The sequence below is a fragment of the Hibiscus syriacus genome, unplaced genomic scaffold, assembly GCF_006381635.1.
Source record: "Hibiscus syriacus cultivar Baekdansim isolate YM2019G1 unplaced genomic scaffold, ASM638163v2 tig00110833_pilon, whole genome shotgun sequence".
NCBI lineage: Eukaryota > Viridiplantae > Streptophyta > Magnoliopsida > Malvales > Malvaceae > Hibiscus > Hibiscus syriacus.
Genome location: NW_024062884.1, coordinates 1465812 through 1491921, shown reverse-complemented (window position 1 = coordinate 1491921; position 26110 = coordinate 1465812). Strand labels below are relative to the sequence as shown.

The 26110-nt window shown below is 33.8% G+C and overlaps 4 protein-coding genes across 4 annotated transcripts; 2 read left to right on the top strand and 2 right to left on the bottom strand.

Moving 5' to 3' along the window:
• Positions 1-6894: 6894 nt before the first annotated feature.
• Positions 6895-9045, top strand: LOC120143150 (homeobox-leucine zipper protein HAT14-like). The gene is made up of 4 exons (XM_039157543.1): positions 6895-7408; positions 7568-7578; positions 7831-7911; positions 8775-9045. The coding sequence occupies exons 1-4, from the start codon at positions 6947-6949 to the stop codon at positions 9043-9045; spliced, it is 825 nt and encodes a 274-aa protein (XP_039013474.1). The 5' UTR covers positions 6895-6946.
• A 2594-nt stretch (positions 9046-11639) lies between these two features.
• Positions 11640-13311, bottom strand: LOC120143081 (activator of 90 kDa heat shock protein ATPase homolog). The gene is made up of 3 exons (XM_039157500.1): positions 12325-13311; positions 11846-11925; positions 11640-11751 (listed from the first exon to the last, which is right to left on the bottom strand). The coding sequence occupies exons 1-3, from the start codon at positions 13210-13212 to the stop codon at positions 11658-11660; spliced, it is 1062 nt and encodes a 353-aa protein (XP_039013431.1). The 5' UTR covers positions 13213-13311; the 3' UTR covers positions 11640-11657.
• Positions 13312-15600: 2289 nt separating this feature from the next.
• LOC120143080 (gamma-tubulin complex component 3-like) lies at positions 15601-18891 on the bottom strand. The gene is given in 4 exon segments (XM_039157499.1): positions 15601-15929; positions 16002-16456; positions 16549-18151; positions 18154-18891. Coding segments are annotated over 3 exon segments (2553 nt in total). The 5' UTR covers positions 18812-18891; the 3' UTR covers positions 15601-15929; positions 16002-16164.
• A 4689-nt stretch (positions 18892-23580) lies between these two features.
• On the top strand, positions 23581-24055 carry LOC120143149. Its single transcript, XM_039157542.1, has 2 exons — positions 23581-23853; positions 23903-24055. Exons 1-2 carry the CDS (start codon positions 23581-23583, stop codon positions 24053-24055), a joined length of 426 nt encoding a protein of 141 aa, XP_039013473.1.
• Positions 24056-26110: the final 2055 nt, after the last annotated feature.

The following is a 26110-nucleotide window of genomic DNA, read 5'->3' as shown; positions in this document are numbered from 1 at the left end:
AAAGTTTGAGGGCTAATTTAGAATGAGAGTCATAGTTTAGGGATAAAATTAGAATGTTCAAAAGTTTGGATACTTATTTAGAATGAGGATCATGGTTTAGGGGTGAAATTAGAATGTTTAAAAGTTGAAGGGCTAATTTAAAATTAGGGTCATAATTTAAGGTTGTACAATGCAATTAACTCAGAAAAATAATGAACTATCTAGGAGATTTCAGTTGTCAAACTTTGGGGAAAAAGTAGAAGAAAAAATAAATCAAAGCAAGGATTTGATTAAGCAATAAAAGGATAAATTATTGATAGTCAATGCATGATGATAATCATTCTCTTACTACAAATGAAGGATTTTTAGGGTATAATGTTGTCCCAAACTTTTTCAGCATCAAGCAGCATCCCATGAAGATAAATGGGACATAAGAAATGATGTCGATGATGATGATAATGATGGAGGGTTATTATAAGGGATAGATGCATGATTTTATATTAAAAGACGAATTTGAATTTTTAAAATTTCATGGGGGTAAACTTAAATTTATGAAAATTTCAGAGAAGCGAAAATTGATTTTTAATAAAAAAAATACATTAAAATTTTAAAATATATGATAATTTGAAATTTTTAGTCGATGATAATTGTCCTCACCTGTCCCACTCGATACATTCCTGGTTATGATTATGATAGTTAAATAAGAAAGTATGGGAAGAGTGCTCAATCATTATGTCTAGGAAGAAACATGCAGACTTCCTTGATGGGGCTTGCAATTTGCATGCATGTACCCAGGCTGAGCTGCCTTTGGCTTTTCCTTTTGCTCTCATTATCTGCCTAAAATCATGAAATAACCCCTATCATTAAATTCCTCTCATCACCTGCAATCATGCTTGTAAAATTAGGGATAACAATGGGTCGGATCGAATTAAATTTTTATTTACTTGAATCCGATCTAAAAATGGAAGTTTTTCACCAGCATTTGACTTGACTTTAGGAGGATATCATTCAATCCGGAATTTGACCCAGTATTTTAGTTTAAAACTCACATCTGACCTAATTGATATATATACAATTATACCTAAATATTAAAGTATATCAGGTCGGATCTGATTTTGTTTACTTTAAAAAATTTGACATGATCTAATTCGATTCGAACATAAATTTTTAAATTTAAGAATCAAGATTGGTCAGATCAAAACCCGTCAAATACGAAAAAAATGATCATCTCTATACAAAACCATGGAAATTGATTATAAAAAACATGTTATTTTTTGTTGTTTTAATATTTTTCTATTAATTTAATACCAATTAACTTAATGAGATCAAAGTCTCTCTATATATATATATATATATATATATATATATATATATATATATATATATATTTTTTTTTTTATCATTTGATTTTATCTTAAAAGAAGTGAACTTAGTTATGTGTTAGTGGGGCTTACAATGTTTCAAAATCTAACTTAGGTAGGGTTGTAATGTTACATAACTAAACACCTCATCTATTAGCTTCACCACATTATTATTTTGAGCATTAGGTAGGGTTGACTTGATATATTTGCGACTGATCACGATGATGCTTATTTGTTATATTGTTGATCTTCCTTGCTTTTGACCCTAATATTGGATTCGGATACCCGTTATCTATTCGTGGATAGCTTTCACGTCGCTCAAGTCTGATTTGCAGTTTGTTGGTGGTCTTTCAGTAGCTTGATTCTTTTTTTTGGTTCGTTTGCCGATGCGATCATATCTATTTGTATTTATCTTTGTTCGAGTTTCTTGGTTAGGTTTTAATCTTTCTTTGTATGGTCCTTATGTGATCTTGAGTTGCTAGTTTTATTCCAATTATTATAGGAAAATATTCTAATTATATGTTTAATTTACGATTATGATTGTAAATCTTCATTGTGATTGGGAAACTATCTAGTTTGAATAAAATTAACGGCTTCTATAAAAAACTAGAATGTTTGAATCCAATTTTTTAACAGTATGAGGTGATTTATTAATTATTGACAATATACATATATTCTACAAATACGATTGTTCGAACTCGAAACTTCTAAAAATAGCATTTCGCTTTTACCTCTAAGACACAAACTTCTTCAATCCATCTCCAATTTTGAGATACATAAAATTGACCGATTCGAGTCCCACTTGTCTTTAGAAAAACGACTAGAGTATTTTGGAAATGAAAACCCTAATAGCAAAGCAAATATTTTTTATTAATCAGTCTGAAATTATCATAAGTCCCTACTGACATAATTATTTATATTTGGGTCCTTTTAAAGAAAACAATATTCATTTTTACCACGAAAGTCACTCAATGAATTCACAAGTAAAATAACTTAAATAATATGTAGGGTAAAGTACATAAATGGTCCCCTGACTATAGGGTACTGTTTTATTAAGTCATTTGACTATTAAAAGATTGAAATGGTACTCTGACTATAGAATGTTGTTTTGTTAAGTCCATTGACTGTTAAAAGTTAGAAAATCGTCACCCAACTATTCATTATGTTCCAAACTCATTCTTTTTCGTTAAAAAAATTGGCGGTTGTTTAAGCTGGATGTCAACATGATGACTGGGATATGATAGTCATGTGAGATCATAGGTTCAGATTTTATCATATCATGGTCAACATGTTAACGTTCAGCTCAAAATACCGTCTATTTTTAACAGAAAAAGAGGAGTTTAGAACATAATGAATAGTCAGGTGACCACTTCGTAACTTTTAATAGTCAAAGGACTTAATAAAAACAATTTTATATAGCCAAAAAACCATTTTATAACTTTTAATTGTCAAATGACTAAATATAATAGTATTGTATAGTCAGAGAACCATTTGTATACTTTACCCTAACATATAATATGCTTTTTTATATATATAATTCGATAATTTATGTAATCTTTGATGATTGCTCTTTTATGTAGTTTTGTAAGGGTTACTGTATCTATTCCACGGTTATCTACAAACCATATAATTGAGTCATATCATATCACACACTTTCTGCTCTCCATCCAACGTATCATTAAAGCCTGCATGACTTCAATAATTGCAAACATCCCTAAAGCATGACATATCCCAGTCCCACCTACTCTTCATCCCCATTTTAATTAGGGTAAATTATGCATTTAATACTTAAACTATCAGTTTTAATCCATTTTAGTACCTAAATATTTAATTTTATCAAAATAATACCTAACATTTAGTTTTCATTTTATTTTAGTACCCGTCGTTAAAAACTTACGCGTTTAGTATCTAAACTATTAGTTTTGGTCTGTTTTAGTACATAAACTTTCAATTTTTTCAAAACTTGACGTTAAATTTTGAATGGGGTACAAAAATGAAATAAAAACTATAGTTTTTAACGGTGGGGTACTAAAATGAAATAAAAAACTAAACTTTAAGTATGATTTGGAAAAATTAAAAGTTTAGATACTAAAATTAATCAAAAATTATAATTTAAGTATTAAACGCATAATTTACCCTTTTAATTACTTGAAATCACCCATCACTTTTAAATTCTCACCCACATGTTACACTCATTTTTGGGGTTTATTGGACACAAAATTATGTTCCTTTTCTCTTCAAAGGAAAAATAAAATAGTTTTAACAATAAAATGTGGTTATATATGAAACTAATTATATATATATATTAAAATTTAAACAGTGTGGATTATAAATATATGAAGTTCAAATAAATTATATAATAAATATGATATTTATATTTGATCCGTATATAAAGATGGATTGAGAGAGACGGTTAGGCTAAGTTGTCTCTTAAAAAATTTAAATTATCATATTTTTTTATATTTTATATTGATAATTTTATTTTCGTCCCTGGAATTTTATGAGTTTGCTACTTTCTAAAATTTTAAAAGTTAATTTCTTATAACATAAAATCATGTATTCGTCTCGGTTTGTACAATATTAGTACATCATATTAAAACATATCATCAATAAATTCATACAAAATTTATAAATAGAAAATTAGCTGTCATTTTTAGAAATGTGATGTATTTGTAATTCATTATTTGGGCATGAAAATAAACGATTAATCATTAGTGTTTGTACAAATATATTAGGGTAAATTATGCGTTTAGTACTTAAACTATCAATTTGTATCCGTTTTAGTACCTAAACTTTAATTTTTTTCAAAATTATACCTAAATGTTAGTTTTTGTTTCATTTTAGTATACCCACCGTTAAAAAACTTTAGTTTTTGTTTTATTGTAGTACTACGTTCAAAATTTAACGTTAAATTTTGAAAATATTGAAAGTTTAGGTACTAAAATGGACCAAAACTAATAGTTTGGGTACTAAACGCGTAAGATTTTAACGACGGATACTAAAATGAAATGAAAACTAAACATTAAGTATGATTTTGAAAAAATTAAAAGTTTAAGTACTAGAACGGACTAAAATTGATAAATTAGATACTAAATATATAGTTTACCAATATATTACTAGTACTAACTTTGTTTGAAATAGTAAAAGATGGTCTCCTTGTCTGCTGGGAATGAACATAAATAAAAAGCAAATTTTGGTCAAAATCTTATTGCAAATCTCTAATCTAACTAAGAAATTACTCAACTGCTATTCCACATTTGCCTTGTTTTTTTTAATAATATACCTGAATTGCAGTTGCGGTCGCATTTTCGGTCGCATTACGTTTATCGTGATTGCCGCGGTTGACTGCTATTCGTTAAATTACTGTCGCGATCTACCGTTATTGGTGTGATCCTACTTTCACACCGCTATTTTCTACGATAATGGTATCGGCACCGCAATCGGGATACCGCTATTTGAATGCCTTATCACAACAGACTAACATAAATATATATATATATATAGTGCTGATAGCCACCAAGGAAAGGTGCATTGTTTTAATTGGTGAGTCAACAACGTCCCATTGCTGACACGTTCCATTTCAACTTGTAATCTTTGTTGAATTCACTGCACAGCAAATCATGGACTAAATGGTAATCATTTGAAAACAAACAGTCCTAATGTTACATAATTATGTTCGGTTACTCAACACAATTCAATCATTATTTTCCTCATATAATCGATTGGTAATCAATATCATATTAATAAGCACCGACAAAAGGATCTCATTGATTAAGAGATTGTTGTTATCTTTTGGAATTTTGAGTTTGAACACGACGTCTGTAGGAATGCATGAACATTTATCATCAAACGATTGAAAGTCTTTCGAACAAACATTACCTTGTATTCTCCCCGGCCCAGACTAATAAAAAAACATTATATTAATAAATTGGCATAATGACACAATTGCCCCCAACATTTGCACATATGTCACTTTGCCCCTCTATTTTTTTGATCATTTTACCTCCCAACGTTTTAATTTTTGGTCAAGACAGACCTTATTGGATGAAAACCGTTAGTGGAGTAACGATCGACACATGTTATTGATAAGACATTTTCACATGTGATTAATTGATGATGTTGTATGTGCAATGTCACACAAAAAGATGACGTGGCATGTCACTCAGAATGATGATGTGACATGTATCACATCATCCAAAATGATGACATGACATAGGTCATTTCAACAATTGATCATCCAACAACATGTATTGAAACTTAGTCAACCAATAATTTCCATCCAACAATATCTATTTAAAAAAAATGAAACTTTAGGGGATAAAGTGATCAAAAAAAAGAATAGGGAGCAAAGTGAATATTTATACAAACGTCGGGAGTCGATAAATTTTAGTCAAAAGAGAAAGGTTTGGCAAATGGGGCCTAGTAAATGGGTCCAAAGTGTCGTTGGATGAAAAATCATTCTTCTCATGGTGGGATGGTAATAATGATGATTTTCAAGCCCTAATTGTTTGGTGAGAACACAATAAATGCAAAGCATCATGAAATTATAGCCGCATTCATTAGCAAATTCTTCCCATTAAAGTATTTAATGATGTAGATACACTCTTAATTTAAAACGTCAAGATTTGCTTAAGGATCCGTTTGAAAAATAATTTAAACAAAGATTTGCTTTATGCTTCTTCTCTTGTGAGAAAACAACTCAGATGACCACCCAAGTATAGGGTTGGTGTCGATTCGATCACTATATTTTAAAATTTGACAATACAGTCAAATAATTATTTAAGTGATTTCAGTGTAACCATCTGGCGTTACAAAACAAACGACGTAGTTGATGTGACTGTTATTGACTAACAACGAGCCTATGGTCCGCATTGACTACACCGTTTGTCTTGTACCAATAAGCAGATACACAAATGGTCATTTGTAATTATGTACGATGATCATATCAACACTAATCCCACGATTAAGTGGTCATTTGAGTAGTTTAGCCTATATAAAATAAAGGGTAAAGTACACAAATGGTCCCTCGACTATAGGGTATCGCTTTGTTAAGCTCATCGACTATTAAAAGTTACAGAATGGTCCTCTAACTATAAAGTATTGCTTTGTTGAGTCCCTCGACTATTAAAAATTACAAAATGATCACCCAACTATTCATTATATTCCAAACTCATCATTTTCTATTAAAAAATTGGCAGTATTCTAAGTTTGAATGTTAACTTGCTGACGTGATATGATAAAATCTGATCACATAATCTCAAACGGCTATCATATCTCAGTCATCATGCTAACGTCCAGTTAGATAACCACTAATTTTTTAACAAAAAAAGACGAGTTTGGAACTTGAAGAATAATCAAAGTGACCATTTTGTAACTTTTAATAGTCAAAGGACTTATTAAAGTAATACTCAATAGTCAGGGGACTCATTTGTGTACTTTACCCTGCAATAAAAGATCCTACGCTGCATTTATTGGTTTGAAAAACTCTCTTTCTCCTCCTTTCTTGTGTATCGTCTCGTGTATATTTATATAGATTCACGTGTGTTTCCATTAAAGGAGATCGGATAGGGTTTTGTTTCCTCTTCAAATCAAACCCTTCTTCTTTGATGGAGTTAGCTTTGAGCTTGGGCGATCCCCCAAAGCCATTCTCTTTTATCGGCGAAACCCAGAAATTATCAATCAAGGACCTAGGGTTTTGCATGGGGCTCCTCCGTCAAGGGGATGCCGTGGACGGAGGAAATGAGAAAAGGGTTTCTTCAGATCCGCCTCGTCAGCTCGATCTTCTACCTTTCTCTCCGGCTCCTCGGCCCCAGCTCCGCCCTGGAAGAGGGTGGTTAGCGGCGACGGAGGAGCCCAACGGCGCGGTGTCTTCATTTCAGATGGCTTTTGGGATGAGCAGGAGAAGCAAGAGAGAGCTGGAACCGGAAATGATTGAAACTGATCAAAGAGTGAACAGGAGAGGCAGTGATAATGACGAGAACGTGTCAACTCGGAAGAAACTCAGGCTTTCCAAAGAACAATCCGCTTTTCTTGAAGAAAGCTTCAAAGAGCACAGCACACTCAACCCTGTAAGCCAAAACATATAAGAATCCAACCTTAATTATTTCTTTGTCGGTTTGAAACTATCAATTTTGGTTCGTTTTAATAACTAGACTTTTAATTTTTTAAAATCATACTTAAAGTTTAGTTTTTGTTTCATTTTAAAACCATGCCTTTAAAAACTTTAGGTTTTAATTTCGTTTTAGTATCCCGTTCAAAATTTAAATTTAAGCTTTCAAAAACAAAATTTAAAACCTTAGTTACTAAAACGGACCAAAATTGATAATTTAGGTACGGGTTACTAAAAATAAAATGAAAACTAAATGTTAGGTGTGGTTTTGAAAAATTGAAAGCAGATAAAAACTGATAATTTAGGTACTAAATACTTAGTTTACCCTTCTTTAACCTCTCTATTTAACATTTATATTTCCTTTTTAAAACATTGATCCAGAAGCAAAAAACTTGCACTGGCAAAGCAATTAAATCTTCGTCCCCGCCAAATTGAAGTCTGGTTTCAGAACAGAAGAGCAAGGTACATTTCCTTTTAACAAAATAAATATTTTCTTCTTGCAACTTTTTGGGTAAATTATACTTTCAGTATCTAAATTATTAATTTTAATCTGTTTTAGTTCTTAAACCTCCAATTTTTTTAAAACAATACCTAGAGTTTAATAACTTTATTTTTTATCTCATTGAACTATGGTTTCAGAACAAAGAGCAAGGTACTTTTCATTTTAATAAAATAAAGGGTAAATTATTTCATTGATCACTTAACTATTTACTCCTTTTATTTTTACCACAAATCTTTTTATTTTGTCAATTAAACCACTTAGCTATTTAATTATAGTCAATCAAGCCACTAGCTGTTAACAGTCGACGGAAATGTTGATGTGACAGTTAAATGTTAACGACTAGTGGCTTGATTGACTACAATTAAATAGCTAGGTGGTTTGATATATAAAATTAAAATATCAGTGGTAAAAGTAATAGGACTAAAAAGTTAAGTGGTCAAGGTATAATTTAACCTAAACCAAATATTTTCTTCGAATAATTTTTTAATCAAAAAAATGGTATAATGTTAAACTTAGCCCCTAATACTTATCAAAATAGTTATTTAAGTTTCTATTCTTTTTTTTGAAGCATTTTGACTCTTAAACATTTCATTTTGAGGCATAAAGGTATGGAATGATTAACGGTCTAAAATATGGGACTTTTATCCTAAAATGAAATGATGAGATAAAAAAAAAATTTAAATAAAAGGTCATCAAATATTAGAGGCCTTTTCGTGTTAAAAATTAAACATTGAGGGTCAAAATTCTCAAAACAAAATTCAACATGATCATTTCGATAAACATTGTGGACTAAATTTGATATTATGCCTTAAAATTTATACAGGACCAAACTGAAGAAAACAGAGGTAGATTGTGAGTATCTAAAGCGATGTTGCGAGACATTAGCAGAAGAAAATAGAAGATTACAAAAGGAACTGCAGGAATTAAGAGCCCTGAAATCGAGTCAACCATTTTACACGCAGTTACCGGCCACCACCCTCACCATGTGTCCTTCATGTGAGCGTGTCGCCGCCGCCTCCGGTAGCAGCAATACCACCGACGTCAAACCGGAGAATACCCATTTCTCTCCCCTACAAATGCATGAAAGCCATTGATTGTGATATTTTTAATTCAAATTTTGTAAATATTTCAAAGGTTGGTGGATTTTTATTTTATTTTTTGACTTGGATTTTAAAAAAAAATTGTGTCAACGATGATTTGAAGGCACGAGATTTGAGTTTTTAGATTTTGTGTTGACTGGGGGAGAAGAAGGAAGAAAATTTTGGAAGAAAGGTGGCCTTATTGTAATCTATAATGGTTTGGGTAATGAAATTGAATCTATATAAATTTTTAAGAAATTATTTTATCTATCGTGCGTGATTATATTTATTATTTACTTTAACGTAAAGAGGATCTCTTTAAAAATTTTGGTAAAGTATACAAATGATTTCCCGACTATAGCATGCCGATCTATTAAGTCACTCGACTATTAAAAGTTATAAAATAATCCTTCTACTATAGGGTATTGCTTTGTTGAATTCCTCGACTATTAATAGTTACAAAATAATCACCAGACTATTCATTATGTTCCTAACTCGTCCTTTTTCGTTAAAAAATTAACATTCATCTGAGTTAAACGTTAATATGCCGATTGAGATATGGTAGTCATTTGAGATTATGAGGTCAGTTTTTATCGTATTTCAATTAGCATGTTAACGTCCGGCTCAGACTGCCGTCAAATTTTTAACGAAAAAAGGACGAGTTTGGAACATAATGAATAGTCAGATGACCATTTTGTAACTTGTAACAGTTGAGGGACTCAACAAAGCAATACCCTATAGTCAGAGGATCATTTTATAACTTTATATAATCGGGTGACCATTTGTATACTTTACCCAAAAAATTTCTCTTAAAAGTGAACGGTAGAAAATAGTAAAACGAGTGTCCGGCCTTTGCTCTATGTGGTCCAACTGATTAATTCTAGACTTATTTAGGATGTCGTAGACGATTATAAAGTAAATTTATTTTAAGTTATTTTTAATTATTTAACAATAAACACTCAAATATCTTGTAAACAATAGTCAGACTCGAACCTCTAATAATAACAACGATGCTGTTTAAATTTGTTTCTAAATATATACTATTAAATAGTAAATAGATGAAACGGAGAATTAAGGTAATGATAAATATAGGACCAGGAATCACAAAAAATTGAAGCCCCATTTTAGGAATCCCCATAAGCATATCAATTTGCAAGCTTTTCTAAGTGAAACATTTCGTCCTTGCCAGCTCATATGCAAACTTAAACCCTGCTGATATTCAAAGAAGAGGATATGAAGTATGTTTCTTGAGAAAACTAAAATGTACACAAATAATCCATGAAAAATTGTTTTGTTAAGTTTTACGATTATTGAAAGTTATAAAATAATCTCTCAATTATAGAATATTACTTTATTTGAAAGTTACAAATGATCATTCGACTATTCGTTATGTCCCAAACTCATCTTTTTTAATAAAAATTAATGACAATCTAAACTGAATGTTAATATGTTGTCGACTTTTTAGATTTTAAGATCATAATCCTACTACATGAAAGATATTGGATTTCGACATGAACATCTGGCTACTAAACATCTTAATCCTACTACATGAAACTCCTCTCTCTAACTACTATTATAAGACATTAGCAAAGGGGATGTGTACATAGGCCAAAACCACCACCAAATACATGCTACAAATTGAGTATCAACACTTACACAACCAAAACGAACCCCCATTAAGTGGAACCTTATTACTCATCTACTAACCCAGTGATTGGACACTCCATTTGAGTATAAGGCCAAAGAGGCTTCCTCATGTCCTTTCGAGGGCCAACACTGTTGGCACAAAATCAAAGTGCCTCCCTTTGAGCAATACATATTCCAAAGTGAACTAGAAATTTGTTTAATACCACAAAAAATGCCATATCGACATGCTAGATTAGATTATCATGCCCACTTCAACAACAGAAACCAGATCATGCTCCCACTAAAATTCTCTAATGAATCAACCTCAGAGAATAACAAGATCATGGTCCAAGTACCATATATTATGTAAGCCAATTGAAATCCTTCCACAGCAATGGATTATCCGAGACATACATAACCGGAATATTATTAGCTTGAAACCAAATTGCAATCAGTAGCAGCAAATCAACCACGATTCAAACCATGCAGATAAAATTGCAACAAATCTCTTCTCCTCTCGTGAAAACATGGACAACATAATGAAGCAAACCACAAACTTAACTTTTCCCTTGAGGGCTCAATCATTCTTAAAGACCAATTGCAGAAAGCACGCATGCTTCAGACAGAAGAAAGACACCAATTCAATTTAACCTTTTTTCTTCAGTATCATCAAGGTCAATACGCAAAAATGGCAGAGAAATAAACTAGAAACTCAATACAATCTTCGCTCTACGTAAGATCATAACTACAACACGTACACAAGTTATATAAATCAAGGCAACATTTTCATCATTATCATTAGTTCAAAGATATAGTTTGGATATTGGCAAACAAGACAGCAATGACACTTGGTACAAGTTTCAACTTTTAAAAAAATGAACCAGTACACCAAGATAGAACTTGCACAGTCATATTAATAATAGCTGAAAGAATATTTCATAAAGGTCTATTGATTCTAAACCGAGAAAAAAGAACATTTCCTGCTTTAGGGATAAAATAAATCATATTCCGAAACCAAATACTGCTCGTATCTTATTGAAAATAAGGTCCCTCCATCCTCTCTCGGTGTTCTCCACCACAGTTGCATTCCCATATCTGCATCACAAATCAACACAGAAACGAGATCAATAGCCCTATTCTAACTATAACAAATTAGCCTTAACAGACTATAAAACAAATAAAAACCAACCTATCCTCCTCAGGAACATCTGAATGCGTGAGTTTGATTATAGTAACCCCAGGCTCAGGCTCATCGAAAACAAGTCTTACCTGCAACAACAACAACAACAACCCATAAAAGAAAAGGCATCGTTAAACCCCCAATGTATTCCAAAAAACTTAATATACGGTCAAAAGTGGAAACCATTGAGCAAAGATTTAAAAAACAGAAGCCAGGGATTCAAATTGCAGTTACTGTCTCATTTGTCACGATTGCGGGCATTGCAGTCATACAAAACAGTCACGGGCAGCACCGCTTCCACTATATTGCAATCTCAGACGGCTATTTAAATCTCCAATAGCGGTAAAGGTGCTACCAGCGACCGCTATTGCGGCAACTGCGACAGCCCATTATTGTCACAATTGCAATAAACACAACACACAATTGCAATAAACATAACACAGCCGAAAACATGGCCCCAACTGCAATCTAAATCCCATTGAGCATACCGTAGAATCAACACCGTCCGGCCAACTCCCAAATCTCCATCTCTGAGCAATCAACTTCCCTTCTTGCAACTCCAAGTTAACACCAGTAACCGATCCATCAAAAATACTGAATTGGCCGCCAACTTCTTTGCTTATCCTAGCATTACTCTGAGTAAACCCTTTCCATCTATTCTCATCCATCAAAATCTCAAACATATCCTTAGCTCTACAATTAAACTTCTCCGACATCGTAATCGTCTTAAACCCTTTCTTCCCTTCCTTCTTCGCTTCCTTTTTCGCTTCCTTCTCCACCCCAACTTTCTCCTTAGACACCACACCCGAACTACTGTTACTACTACTATTACTTTTTGGAGCCAATTTCTTAGCTTCCAATTCATCTTTAACAGGTCCACCTCTCGCCATAGCCTTAACATAATCCCTCACTTTCTCCAAAACCAAAGGCTTCCCTTTAGCCAACATCGCTTCCTTCAACGTTTTACCAATGGACCCTTCTTCTTTAACCGTAACCCTAACTTCCGGATCCTCGTCGGCGTTCTCATCGGCAATATACGGAATCTCAACATTACCTTCGGCTGTCAACAAGGTCTTCCCTTCCCCATCTTTGGCTTCGCCTTCCCAAGACAAACTCAAACTGATCTCGTATCCGGGAATGATCTTACCCTTGCGAATATTGACATAAGCTTCGCCGTCGACCTTGTCGACGTTCTTGGTCCTGATGTAGAGGTTGCCCTCGCCGGTGAGGATGCGGAGATCGGAGAGCGATTTGGTGAAGAAAGTTTTGGACCAGGGGAGGCAATCGGTTTCTGCCCAGTGCCAGTTGTGGACGTTGGCACCGTCGGCTCTCTCCTCCACGATCCATCTCTTGTCGCCTTCGCCGTACTTCGCCATTGATGGGAACAAAAGAATAAATTGAGATGAGCGTTTCGTAGAGGTTGAGAGACAATAAGGAGGCGATGATCCAAGGGGAGGAATATAAAACGAGAAGGTCTGCCTGGAAGGTTCGTGGAGGTGGAAAAGTCTAGAATGTGGGTATGGATATTGTAAGCTATTTTGGTGGTGGAAGGATCTAGAACAACACTTCTCCTAAATGAAACGAGGAAGTCCTCTATTTTAGGGTTCCCATTTTTTTTATATCACTATTGGAAAAACTTAAAAGTTTAATAGCATTTTAAAGGTATTTTTACACGTGTTTAATTTTTAACGTGAAATATCTCACGTTAACTAAAGTAATAATGTGAGATATGTCACGTCATATAAAATAACGATAATAGGGATAGATATGAGATCTAAATTTAACAGGTTCAAATCCGATCAAATTGAGTTTTTAGTTATTTTTTTAAAGGTGATATTCAGGTCGGGTCGAATCCAATTAGATGAAAGATGTAAAAAAATTTTGTCGGGTTGGATTGACCGAAACTCAACCCAACCATAAGAGTTAATCAAGGCAACTATTTCATTGTGTAACCAAATCGCCTTGGGTTGGTGTTACATGAGGTTTGGTTCGCGCGAATATAAAGGAGGTGATGGGATGATTAGAAAAAAAATTAAAATTAGAATGATTTTAGAGTAAATTGAAATAAAATCATTATTTAAAAAAATATTTAATGTTTTAGTGATCAATTTGTTACTTTTTAAACTTCTATGAGAAAAAAGAAAATGTACTCAAACATTAGTGACTAATTTTGTATTATTATTTTTAATTATATATATTTCTTGTATCATGTCATTAACTCGTTAAAGATCTAACCCCAATTACTCCTCAATGTCCACATTTTAATTAAATAAAAAAGAAAATGATTAAATATTATACTTTTCAAATTCAGTAAAAAAAATTATACAAAGCTTAAACAAAAATAATCAATGCTATAATTTACCCTAACAATAATAAACTTAAAACAATCTTATGGGGAGAAAATAAACAGTTGAAATTAACGTTAAGAAATAAGAATATATTAACCGAAGAAAAATAATAATTTAATCTCAACTTTTTATCTTTACTAATTCAATAATCTTAAATCTGCATAAAACTAAACATGTTTTACATTGTTTAAGTGAACCTTAACCCTAATATATATCAATCAATATATATATTACCATGTCTGAGAACTCGAGCATTATACGAATAATCCAAAACTTCATTGAAAACATATCTTCAAATAATGAAAAGAAGCATATGTTTATCTCTATTAATATGATACCAACATGATAAAATCTGATCACAAAATTATAGTACTTACTAACCCCTATTTCATGCAAAAAAAAAAATGAAATGAAAACAATCACTCTAGTAATGGCAATGAGAAATGTCACATATTAGAAGTTCATTTTCAAGTAGGTTTATGGTCTAACAATGTAAAAAATGGTGCAAGGCACCCTAAGACAACAAGGGTCCTATAACCTAGAAGCAGAGCACAGGCACAGGCATGAGGCGTACACCTTATTAAAATGAGACACTTTTTGAAGTTAAAGATTTATTTATTAATATGCATATATAACTTACTAAAATAGACCATCAAATCATATAATAGTTCAACAAAAACTCCCAACTTCATTAATTACCCTTAACAGTCCAATCAAAAAACATATATCACATTTTATCATGCAATTGGAAGCATATACACTATAAATAGACAAAGTTAGCTATATGATAATCATATGTAATCATCTTCCTCTGTCAAATTTACTTCATATCATCTCCACATTAAATTAATACTTCATAAATTTACATATTATTTATTTATTTAAAAATATAATAATAGACCCATATAAACAAAATTCCTTATCTTAGGGATAATATAATGTAAGAGAAAATAATAGTGCCTAAGATAAGTGGTTTTGTAAGCTTTCTGGTTAAAAACAAAACCACTATCTTCCTATTTCGGATTTTAATGGTAATGTATGCCCTAGATAGTGTTTCATATTCCTTGGCCACCATCTTAGTTCTGTTCTACTTTCATGTGTTGGGTATTTTCTGTCCTATTTTGGGAATGTTTGCTTCCTCCATGTTCTACTTCCATGTGTTGGGTATGTTGATAAATGGAAAGGCTTATTGAAGTCGCCTCGCCTAGACTCAATTAAGCGCTTTGGGCTCATCGCCTTGTGCCTAGGCGCACCTCAAGCGCAACTTTTTAAACACTGGTATGAAAAAAAGAGAGTAAATCTTCCTTGTTCGCATGCATAGAGCCGTAGAAAATTATGGGAAATGGTAAATCTTCCATGTTCACATGCATAGAGAAACAGTCACCACACTGCATTGCGGGCTAAACTTACAACCAATACAAAAGACAAGGCTTTTGCATAAAAAATCGAATAAAAGCCATAATAAAGTGCCCAAAGGTATAGCACAAGGAATAGTTAAGTCAACATAAAGAGATGAAAATCAAACATGCAGCATGACTTGCTCATTGATTAACAAATAGAAAAATATGATACATATATACAACCTTTGGACACATCAGTTGTAAGAGCTGTCAGAGAACACCAACAACATTGGACTATCAGATCCAAAACTTGTACACTACTACATTCAATACCACAAACAAAATCATAAGAATACCTTCAAGTCAACTGCAACGTGCCAAACATGCCATCCGAAAGCATAACATCTGAAATTTAAGATAATGTGTCAGATACCTGTGGTAAAAAGGAACATTTAAGTGAAATACAACTCATCTCACCTAAATCAAGTGATGTTATGCGAATTGGTCAGACTAGATGTTCACCAGGTCATCAGGAGATTGTTCATTCAAGTGGCAGCATAGTGAAAAAAGACATTAGTGAACTGAAGCACGACATCTCAAATATGAGTAGAAATTCCTTAAACACACATATAGATGACTTTTATACGTTAGCATGCTGTCGAGTATAAAATTCTGTGAAATCTAACCGAAAGAGTAGGAATTTCAAATCTATATGTTGCTGAACAGGCAACAGAGCTAAGAAACCCTCAAGCAATGATTTATACTCTGTAGCTAATGCACCTAGATCTTGCCCCATATTTTGAAGGAATTCACTAGCACGTTGAGTTAGAGCTTTCCTGCCTTCACTAACCCAAGACCCTGGTTCTGGAGACTTATCCTTGGTTTTCCTTGGTTTGTTTTTGTCTTGAGAGTTTGAAGAGGATTCCACAGTTCTATACAACGTAAAAAGCAACCGTGAGGGAACATCTTAACAGAACACAACATTTAACAAAATACATGCAAATAACATAATGTCAGTACATACCTTGCTTGTAACTCATGAATTCCTTCATATAACCGGTCTGCATGGCTTCTAAATTGCATTATAAGGTCAAAAAGGACAAACAGTGACTTGTAAAGGGTTTGGGATCTTTCAACTAAGAGTGATTTTTCTACAATCGAGTGGAGGTACTTCTCATGTGCTGCAAGTAGATCATCAAGATCTTTGGCTACTTCCATTTCATTGGAAAAATTGGACCACGACACCTCCAAGACTTCAAACATGATGTAGTACTGCAAGTTTGTAACAAAATGATTCATCTCATCCCAAAGAACCTGGCATCGCCTCAATGTTGAAAGAAATTGCATTTTTACGGCTCGCTGCAGCTTTGTGTATACATGTGAAGTAATACAATTGGGTTTCATTGTCTTCCAAGCACCAATGACTGCATGCTCCACCCGTCTAAGCTTCCACAGAAAATTAAAAATTCTTAAATACCTCGTCATGACAGATTCAGTAAACACCGTATCTAGTGGAACCCTAGCATCATATTCCAATGAGAATACATCCCATCCACGGTCACCAGTGCCATGTGGCATCATCTTAACCCTCAATCGATCTAGTATGTCAGGATCATCATATTGAGCATTGGATGACCGAATAGCACTTTCCAGTAATCCAGCCAACTTAAAGGAACTAATAGTATTAGCAGGCTCTGAAAGCTCTGGTCCAACAATATCCATGAGGTACTGAACAAAATCACCCTGTCCAAGCAGCAGATATCGCTTGATTGCAAGACAGTGTTCTTTGAACTTGTACCTCTTGTATATAACATCCAACAAATGCTTATCAATTCTCTCAGCTGCTTCTATGACTAGAGATTCAAGTGCATCAGTTTCCCCATATCCAAGAGCCCCTCTTCTTGTTGTCACTCCAGCCGCAGCTACAGCCTCAGTTGCTGCATCAGCCCAACCACGGTCATCACAACAGAAACGAAGAAAATTAATAGACTTCCCAGTCCTCTGTATACATTGAGCAATAGACTGTGAAATGAACAAAGGCAGCATTCCAGCATGCAGCCGGTAACCTTCTCTCCAAAGGGATTCAGCTTTTACTGGTTGCCCCACAATAAAGAACTCAGCAAAAATATCCTCCAATACCCCTTCCAAGACCCAACTCCTCACCATTTCAAAAAGCGGAGAGCAAACCCTCCTAAGCAATCGCCTCATAAAGTCATGAACTATAGGATCACCATGCTGTGCATGCAGATGAATAGCACCAGCCATAGCCCCACCCCTCAAAGCTTTACACTTATCAACCAACACTGCCATTAATCTCATTTTCACCATTGGCTCAGAAAACCAAACCGACAATCTCCTCAAGGACAAATAATTACCTGGACTTGCTTTCTCTGAAACCAATGGAATCGGGTTCATTGACTGAGCCTCTAGCACGGCCAATAACTTATAATACTCGGATAACTCATCCTGCAAAGCAGCACAAAATGCCTGGCCCACAGTCCCCACATCTTCAGCAGGAAAACTGTTCATATTCTCAGAAATATACCCTTTAACTTTCCTAAACAACCACCCTAGTTCACAAAGCTTCCGAACAATAGTTCGAGTAGCTCTAGGTACCTTAACTAAATATGATAAGCGTAACCATCCAAATTACTATAAAATTTCACATACTTCCCATCGATCCCTTGACAGGCATACAACACATCTCTAACCAAAACCTCTTCAGTCACATCATTCTCATCCTTAACCAAATTTTCAAACTCCCTAAACGAAATTTCACGTAGATTTTCAGGGCCTTTTGAAACCAACAAAACCCCATTTTTCAAACCCTTATCTCTATTCTCTTTACCGTTGAAAACCCTTGAATCATTTCCCGTTTCATCATCATTTAAACCCAAATTAGGCAAGAAAACAGAAGAATCCATCCCATTGACAGCATTTTTTCGATCCTCGGATATGATTTTAAGCAAATAAAGAACGGCCCATTTGTTATTAACGCTGCCCGGACCATTTTTGGAAGCGAACTTGGTATATAGATCAGCGAAAGTAAGGGCGTCGGAAGACTTACCTTGAGTGGCGAGACGGCGCTTGATGGATTCGGCGATGGCGTCGGAATCGGGGAAAACGGAAGGGGTTAAACGGCTGGATAGAATGCGGAAAGCGTAGCGAAGAGATTGAGAGAAATGAGGATGGTTGGGCGTTGGGTTTTGGGGGTTTTGTTGAGAGAGTAAGCGACGAACAAGCTCCATTACTAGATCTGTGACTTTGCGTTGATCTTCTTCTTCCATTTCTGAAAGTGTGAATTTCCTTTTCTTTCTTCTCTTCAAGTACGAGATTCTGGGAAAGGAAAATCTGGTTTAAGGGTTTTTATTTAATTTTATATGTGCGGCAAAACAAAAACACACACACAAATGGAGCTTCCTTCATTTTTCTTCGTTTTCTAATTCAAAAGGTTTTTATTTCCTCTGTTTTTTTTTATCATAAATTAAGTGAGATAATAACATCAAATCATTTTTAATCAATTAAAGAGTTAATTACATTATATGCACTCAAGCTATGACTCTCATACTAAATTAGTCCCCAAACTTTTGAACATTATGATTTCATCCCTAAACTATGACTCATTTTAAATTAATCTGTAAAATTTTAAATATTCTAAGTCCATCCTTAATCTATGACCCTCGTTCTACGTTGATCTCCAAACTTTTGAGTATTCTAATTTTATTCCCAAATTTTTGAATTATTTAGGGGGAAGTTATTGGAATGTTTAAAAGTTTGGGGACTAATTTAGAATGAGTGTCATAGTTTGAGGATGGATTCTGAATGTTTAAAAGTTTAAGGACCAACTTCAAATGATAGTCATAGTTTAAGGATAAATTTAGAATATTTAAAAGTTTAAGTACAAATTTAAAATAGGATAAATACACCATTCCTCGTTGAAATTTACTCTCCCCTATATTACTCACCGTCTTTCAATTTTTCTTATTTACTTACTGAATTTTTGAATTGTTTCTATTTTTGAATTTTTTTTATTACTATTTAATATAAAAATAATTTAAAATAAGTAATAAAATAATATTTTACCACCTCCATGATATCATGCTTGATGTCTACTTGGTGAAAAAGCAAGAGTGCGACAAGTTCAATAGCTTGATTGATGGAGCCTAATTGATCAAAAGACATCAAGAAAAAAACATGGTTTACGTTGAACAGTGCGACTGGTGTTGTAGCTTGTCTAGCCGTCGCCATGAATGTACCAACAATGGAGCATGGTAGCACAACGACGTACGATGTAGATTCGAGCACGTTGTCGTTTTATCAAGGAGGCACGCCTGGAGGAGAAGCCATTACCCTTTCTCGAGAGGCCTTAAGTCCATGGTTGTATTACAGTCAAGATATAAGAATTCACATGTTTTGACCCATCCCTGACGACAGTCTTGGATTGTAACTCGTTTTTAAGACAAGTTATCTCGAATTTATCTGTTTGCTGCGATAGAAAGAAAAGGGAAGAGTGTTGACTCGTTTCTAAGACAGTCTTGATAAATATCATTGTCACTACGTGATTTCTACAGATGAAGCTTCTTGAGGAAGAAGAGAAGGAAAAGCGTGAAGAAGAAGAACGCAAGGAGAGGAAAAGAACGAAAGAACGTGAGAAAAAGCTTAGGAGGAAGGAGAGACTGAAAGGAAAAGAGAGAGAGAGAGAAAAGAAATCTGCTGGAAGTATAACTCCTGTTTGTCCTGATATGGCGAAGGAAGATTCTTCAACTGTCGGGGTTGCTATTGCTTGCAGAGATTCTGCGAGTGAGACAGGTGATATTATAGTGTCTGGACCTGGTTCTCCAGATGTTCAAGCAGACCAGTTTTTAGATGGGAATTCCACTTCAAGTTTGCAGAATCACTCTTTTGATAGTTCTGATGGAGAAGGTACAAAGATAAAAGATGGGAATGGCACCTTTTTAATGGAACAATCAAAATTTTCTCGTCGGAGATTGAAATTTCACAAGGATGGTCAGCTCGATCCCTCCACTAAACGGTCTGATCGATGTCAGTTTGCTGTTGTTTCAGAAAGTTCTCCTGTTAATAGATCTGAGCCACGACATCAAAGTGAAAACTTTGAGGCTTCTTCAAGGAACTTCAATGGATTAAATAGGCAATTAAGGATAAGCAACGCAAAGTCCAATGGTCGGAATGGTAGTGTTAAGTATACCGAGAAATTCCGGTGTTCCAATGGCTGGAGTGATAGATATGGCTTTTACTCCTGCAGCTGCAGCCAACACAATGAATACAGAGCCAAGATTGAGCCACATATGTCTGCAACTAGAGTTGGTCAAGAGCCCAAATCTGTGAACAAGACAGAATCTGCTGCAACTTTGTTAATTCTTCCAGTAAGGCGTGTTCAAGTGAAGCTAGTGCAAATTTGGGTGAAATTGATCATGAGCGTAGCAAGGTTAATAGTTCAAGAAGCTCCAACCATGCAACAAATAATGACTGTCACGTGGAAACACAATCAATGTTCTTCACTTAATTCTGGGTGTGAGGAAGTTGGAATTTTTCGCAACAGAAACCCTACCTTGAATGGTATTCCTCATTCTACGATTAGTAGAACTTCTAATTCTGATAACTTCTGTTCATGCATTAGTGAAGGAGATAGCAATACCTCCTCTTCACATCATGGAAATTTTGAATCTTCGTCAGCATCAGATAGGAGAGACACTTCAATCTGCATTCAAAATGGCTTCTCTGAGTTTCAGGTGAGAGGAATGGATAAAAAGCAGGAAGTCAAGGAAGGCATTGTTTGGACATCCACCGGATGGTACTGGGAACAAAGCTCCCGGAAATCCGCCTAAGAAAACTGCCGAAAATTCTGATAATGGAAAACCAACTGCCTTTATGGGTTCTCAGCATCAAGGCATGTTTGCATCAGTGCATAGCCAACACGTAAAGTTTCCAGTGTTTCAAGCTCCTTCAACCATGGGTTACTACCATCAGAATCCTGGTTCTTGGCCAGCACCTCCATCTAATGGTTTAATGCCTTTCCCTCCTCCAAACCCTTATCTTTATACTGGCCCTCTTGGCTATGGTCTAAACGGAAACTCACATTTATGCATGCCATATGGAACTCCGCAGCATTTAGCTGCTCCACCGTTTAACCCCGGTCATGTTCCAGTTTATCAGCCAGTTTTAGAGGCCAGTGGCTTGTACGCAGAGGAGAGAACCCAGATTCCCAAGCCTTGTACAACAATTGAAGCTTTCACCGAATGCAACACACCGAGGGTCGTTCCCGGCAGGCTGCATGCAACAACAGAACAAGCAGCAAACGGAGAAGGAAGAATGTTTAGATTATGTTTTCTTGGGATTCATTTGGATTTTTTTGGTCATTTTGTTTCAGTTTCTTGAATGGTTTGCTTCAGATCGAATATTAACATGTTTAGATTCCACTTACCGATCGAGGTTTTACATTTTTAAGGTAAACGTTTGGATTTAAACTCACACCGGACGGATAATATGAGCATCCTTATCACTCAGTCAATTAATGGATCTTATTTTTATTAATTTGGGTTAAGTACAAGTCAATATATGTTCAAAGATAACTCTTAATCGTTTAACATTGAACGCTCAAACCCTAACATTCTTGATGCTTGAACTCGAGACCTCAAGAATAACAACAATTCTTTTATCACCGAACACGCTTGGTTCGCACCAATAAATATACTTTTAAAATTTTTCCCTTTATACGTATACGTTATCGATAGACTACAAAATAATTGAACAAATATTATCTCGTGAATTTGGCATACGAACTTGAAATAAGTTTATAATGCTTTTATCTCTTTATATGGGATTAAAATAAGGAATTTAGATTACTAAAATTTCCTTTATTAAAATTAGCTGACCCTATTCCCATATGTAATGAGGTAAGGGGAGGTAGGGTAGTAGGCTGCCCCCAACAACAGGTTGAGAGCAACTTCCGTAGAAGACCTCCGTTATGAATTGCCCTCAGTGAGACTCGATCTCACGACCACAAAGTTAACAGCCTTGCACTCTACCAACTGAAAATTATTTTTCTCAAAATTTTCATTGTTTTTCTCAAACAAGGAAACTTCTTGAAAATTATTTATTGAAATCTACATAAAAATAGTTATGTGGGTGACTTAAGGAATTATAAGTAATTCAATGTTAGAAAAAGAAAGTTTATTATTGATATACATTAATTAGCTTCAATGCTCAACCGACAGGGATCGGTTTAAGTGATAAGCAACTTAATTGATATCGCTTAAGTAATGTCCCGAGTTCGAGTCCTTGTGTATTGAGAGTGTAACTAAAAATTTGATCGACTATCCTAGTGTTAATTTTCATTTAAATTTTGATTATATGAATATATTATGCGGTGTTAAAAGGAAAGATATTACCTTGTAATTAGTTTATACTATTAAAAATATTATAAAACGTGAATATATTAACATATAATCTTGAGGCATGATCCGCTTACATTACGTAAAACTAATAAGTTTTATAATATTTTATAGCTATTAGATTTAACTAAATTATAATATAAAAATATATTTCAACCTACAGTAAAACAATCTCTTCTTTAACCCTAATTTTATATCCTAAACCCTAAACTTCAAAACCCTAAACCCAAACCTCAAGCTCCAAACCTTAAAACTTAAATCTTAAACTCTAATCTTAAAAAATATTATTTTACTGTAAGTTAAAGAAATATTTATTTATGAGTTGTAAATTTTAATTAAATCCAAGCCATTTATTTATTTAGATCTTATGGTTATAAGTTGATATAAAACTTATTCGTTTTACCTAGCGTAGGTGGATCATAACCCTAATTTTACATTTGGTTTTGATATTAAATAAATAAAAAAATTTAGGGTAAAAATAAAGCTGGCCGACCCATGAATAAATTTGACGTGTGTGACGCCTTTATTAAAATTCATGCAACTTGGACAAAGCTTCAGGGTATCCCTTCTTTACAGTTATAGTATTAATCTTCAAACAAGTTCCATACTTCTCCCCTCGCACCGTCCTCTTTCCACTCTCAACAATGTCGAAAACCATGGATTCGGGCGGAACTTCCCCGGAGATCACTCATCCTTTCGCGTGCACTCGGTGTCCGAGAAGATTCACTTCTTGGCACGCCTTAGGAGACCATCAAAACGCTCACAAGAAGGAAAGAAACGAGAAGCAACGGCTATACAACGAGCGACGCCTCGCATTCAAGAAGCAGTCTCCTCCAGTGGTAACTATTCCGCCCGCGGAACCGGTGATCGCGATACTGAATAGTTACTCTCCGGCGGGTAGCAATGGTGGTCCTATGGTGCAGACTGTCACTTGATCCACAACCGCAACCGCAATTTGAATCCCAGGACGAGGTTTCGCGTCGAGAAATCGGAAATTCGCGCAAGGCCGGTAATAGGAAGGGGATGGCGTTGAACTTGTTTGGGCATGAAGGAAGGGAAGATGGTGGTGCTGATGAAAGCAATGCAAAGGAGGAGGAGGACTTGACTTTGAGACTTTGAGGCATTGAGGAAGAAAAAGGAAGGATGCTTAAGGGCATCATAAATGAAAATCTGTTCAATATACAAAAATAAATAAATAAACTAAAATTATATATAAGGAAAAAATTAAACATTTTCAACTTCTTTCTTCTACCTCACACCTAAGTTGTTAATTTTGTAATACAATATGAGGTAATTTACATCATTCTTCACTGAACTATACTCTATCTCCTATTTTATTCATTGTACTTTTAGTTTCTTTTAATTTACTCAATGAACTTTTAAGTTGCTCCTATTTTGACCATTCTGAATTATTTTATTATTATTTTCGTATTACGTTGTATTTTTTTTTTATTATTTAATATAAAATATAAAATAAAAATATAACGTGGTTGGACGGCACTACCAGCCGTTGTCGATCGTCGTAGATTGTGGTCGTTCGGTCTCAAATTTCATGAGTTGATTCACCTAGACACCGTGAGTCCGAATGAACTCTCTATTTAAATGAATGAATCAGGGGATCGAGACAAACCAACCCATAAAATTTGAGACAAAAAGACCACCATCTACGACGGACGACGGTGGTCGATAGTAGCATCCGACCACCTTCTGTTTTTATTTTATATTTTCAATTATTCAATATTAAATAATAATAAAAATGTCATGTCATACCAAAATAATAATAAAATAATTTGAAGTGATTAAAACATGAGCACTTCGAAAATTTAGTGAGTAAATTAAAAAAAATTAAAAATACAATAAGTAAAATAGAAGAGAATGTATAGTTCAGTGAGAAATGATGTAATTTTTCTTATAATATAATGTTAATTGTGTTTCAAATTAGTGTAGGTTTTATCGTGTAAACATAAACACATAAGTAGTGTAGTTTTTATATGTAGTATTTGTTTAAAATTTCTTTTGTTCTAATAATCAAAAGTGACTTTAGTCTACGGTCAGATGAATGAACCGTCAGGATCTTGTATGAGAGTTGAGTTGACTGTCCTAACTATAATTAATTTAATAATATAACAAGACACATACAATATGATAAGCTAGTTTTTTATCCGATTATGTTGTACTCTTTTCTTTCATTTAGAATTAGGAAAGTTTTTAATGAGATTCATAATTCGATATTTAGTGTTATTACCTAAAACATTATTATTTCTACCTAAAACATTATTGAACGCTTTACCAAGCTTGATAATATATCCGGTAAAGCGCTACCTAAAACATTAATTTTTCTACCGGATATATTACTAAACCCGGTAAAGCGCCGAATAATAACATTTCCGGTAGAAATTATAATATTTTCGGTAATTTTTTACCGATTTTATTAAAAAAATAATAACAAAACCGATAATATCTTTCCTTAGCAGTATATTATACTACCGCACGTGAGACTTCCCCAATGCATGGATGAATACTTGTCGGTTGAATTTTTTTATAAAATAATTTCTAATGTGATTAGATTTATATTAAGAAATGGAAAAAAAATCTACTGTAAGTATAGGAATTATTAGAGGTGTTCACTTTTTGATTTTAACCAAATTAATCGATCGAATCGAATTAGTTTGGTTAATTCAGTTGGTCACCGAATTAGTTCGGTTGAGGAACAGTTAATAAAATTTTTAGAATTCAGTTAACGGTTAATTCGATTCGAAATCGGTTAATTAACTGAATTAACCAAAATTAAATTTTAAATATTAAATATATTATATATAACATATGGTCTCAGTCCAAACTATTTAAAACCCAATTAATAATCTAAGATCCAATAACTTTTAAAACTAAATCAATATTAATTAATTAAAAAATTCATAAAATTTTTATTTTATAATTATATATTATTTAAATTAATTGTAAACTGTTTTTTGATTTTAAAAATGTTCAATTTTTTATATAAATTATAAAATTTTAAAAATTTTCAAAAAAAAAATCGGTTCGATTAATGGTTAAAAAAAAGTTCAGTTAATGGTAATTCGGTTCGGTCGACCATCATTTTAACCGAATGAACACTCCTAGGGATTATAAAGACATGAGTCACGTTATTTACATATAATAATATATATAATTTTT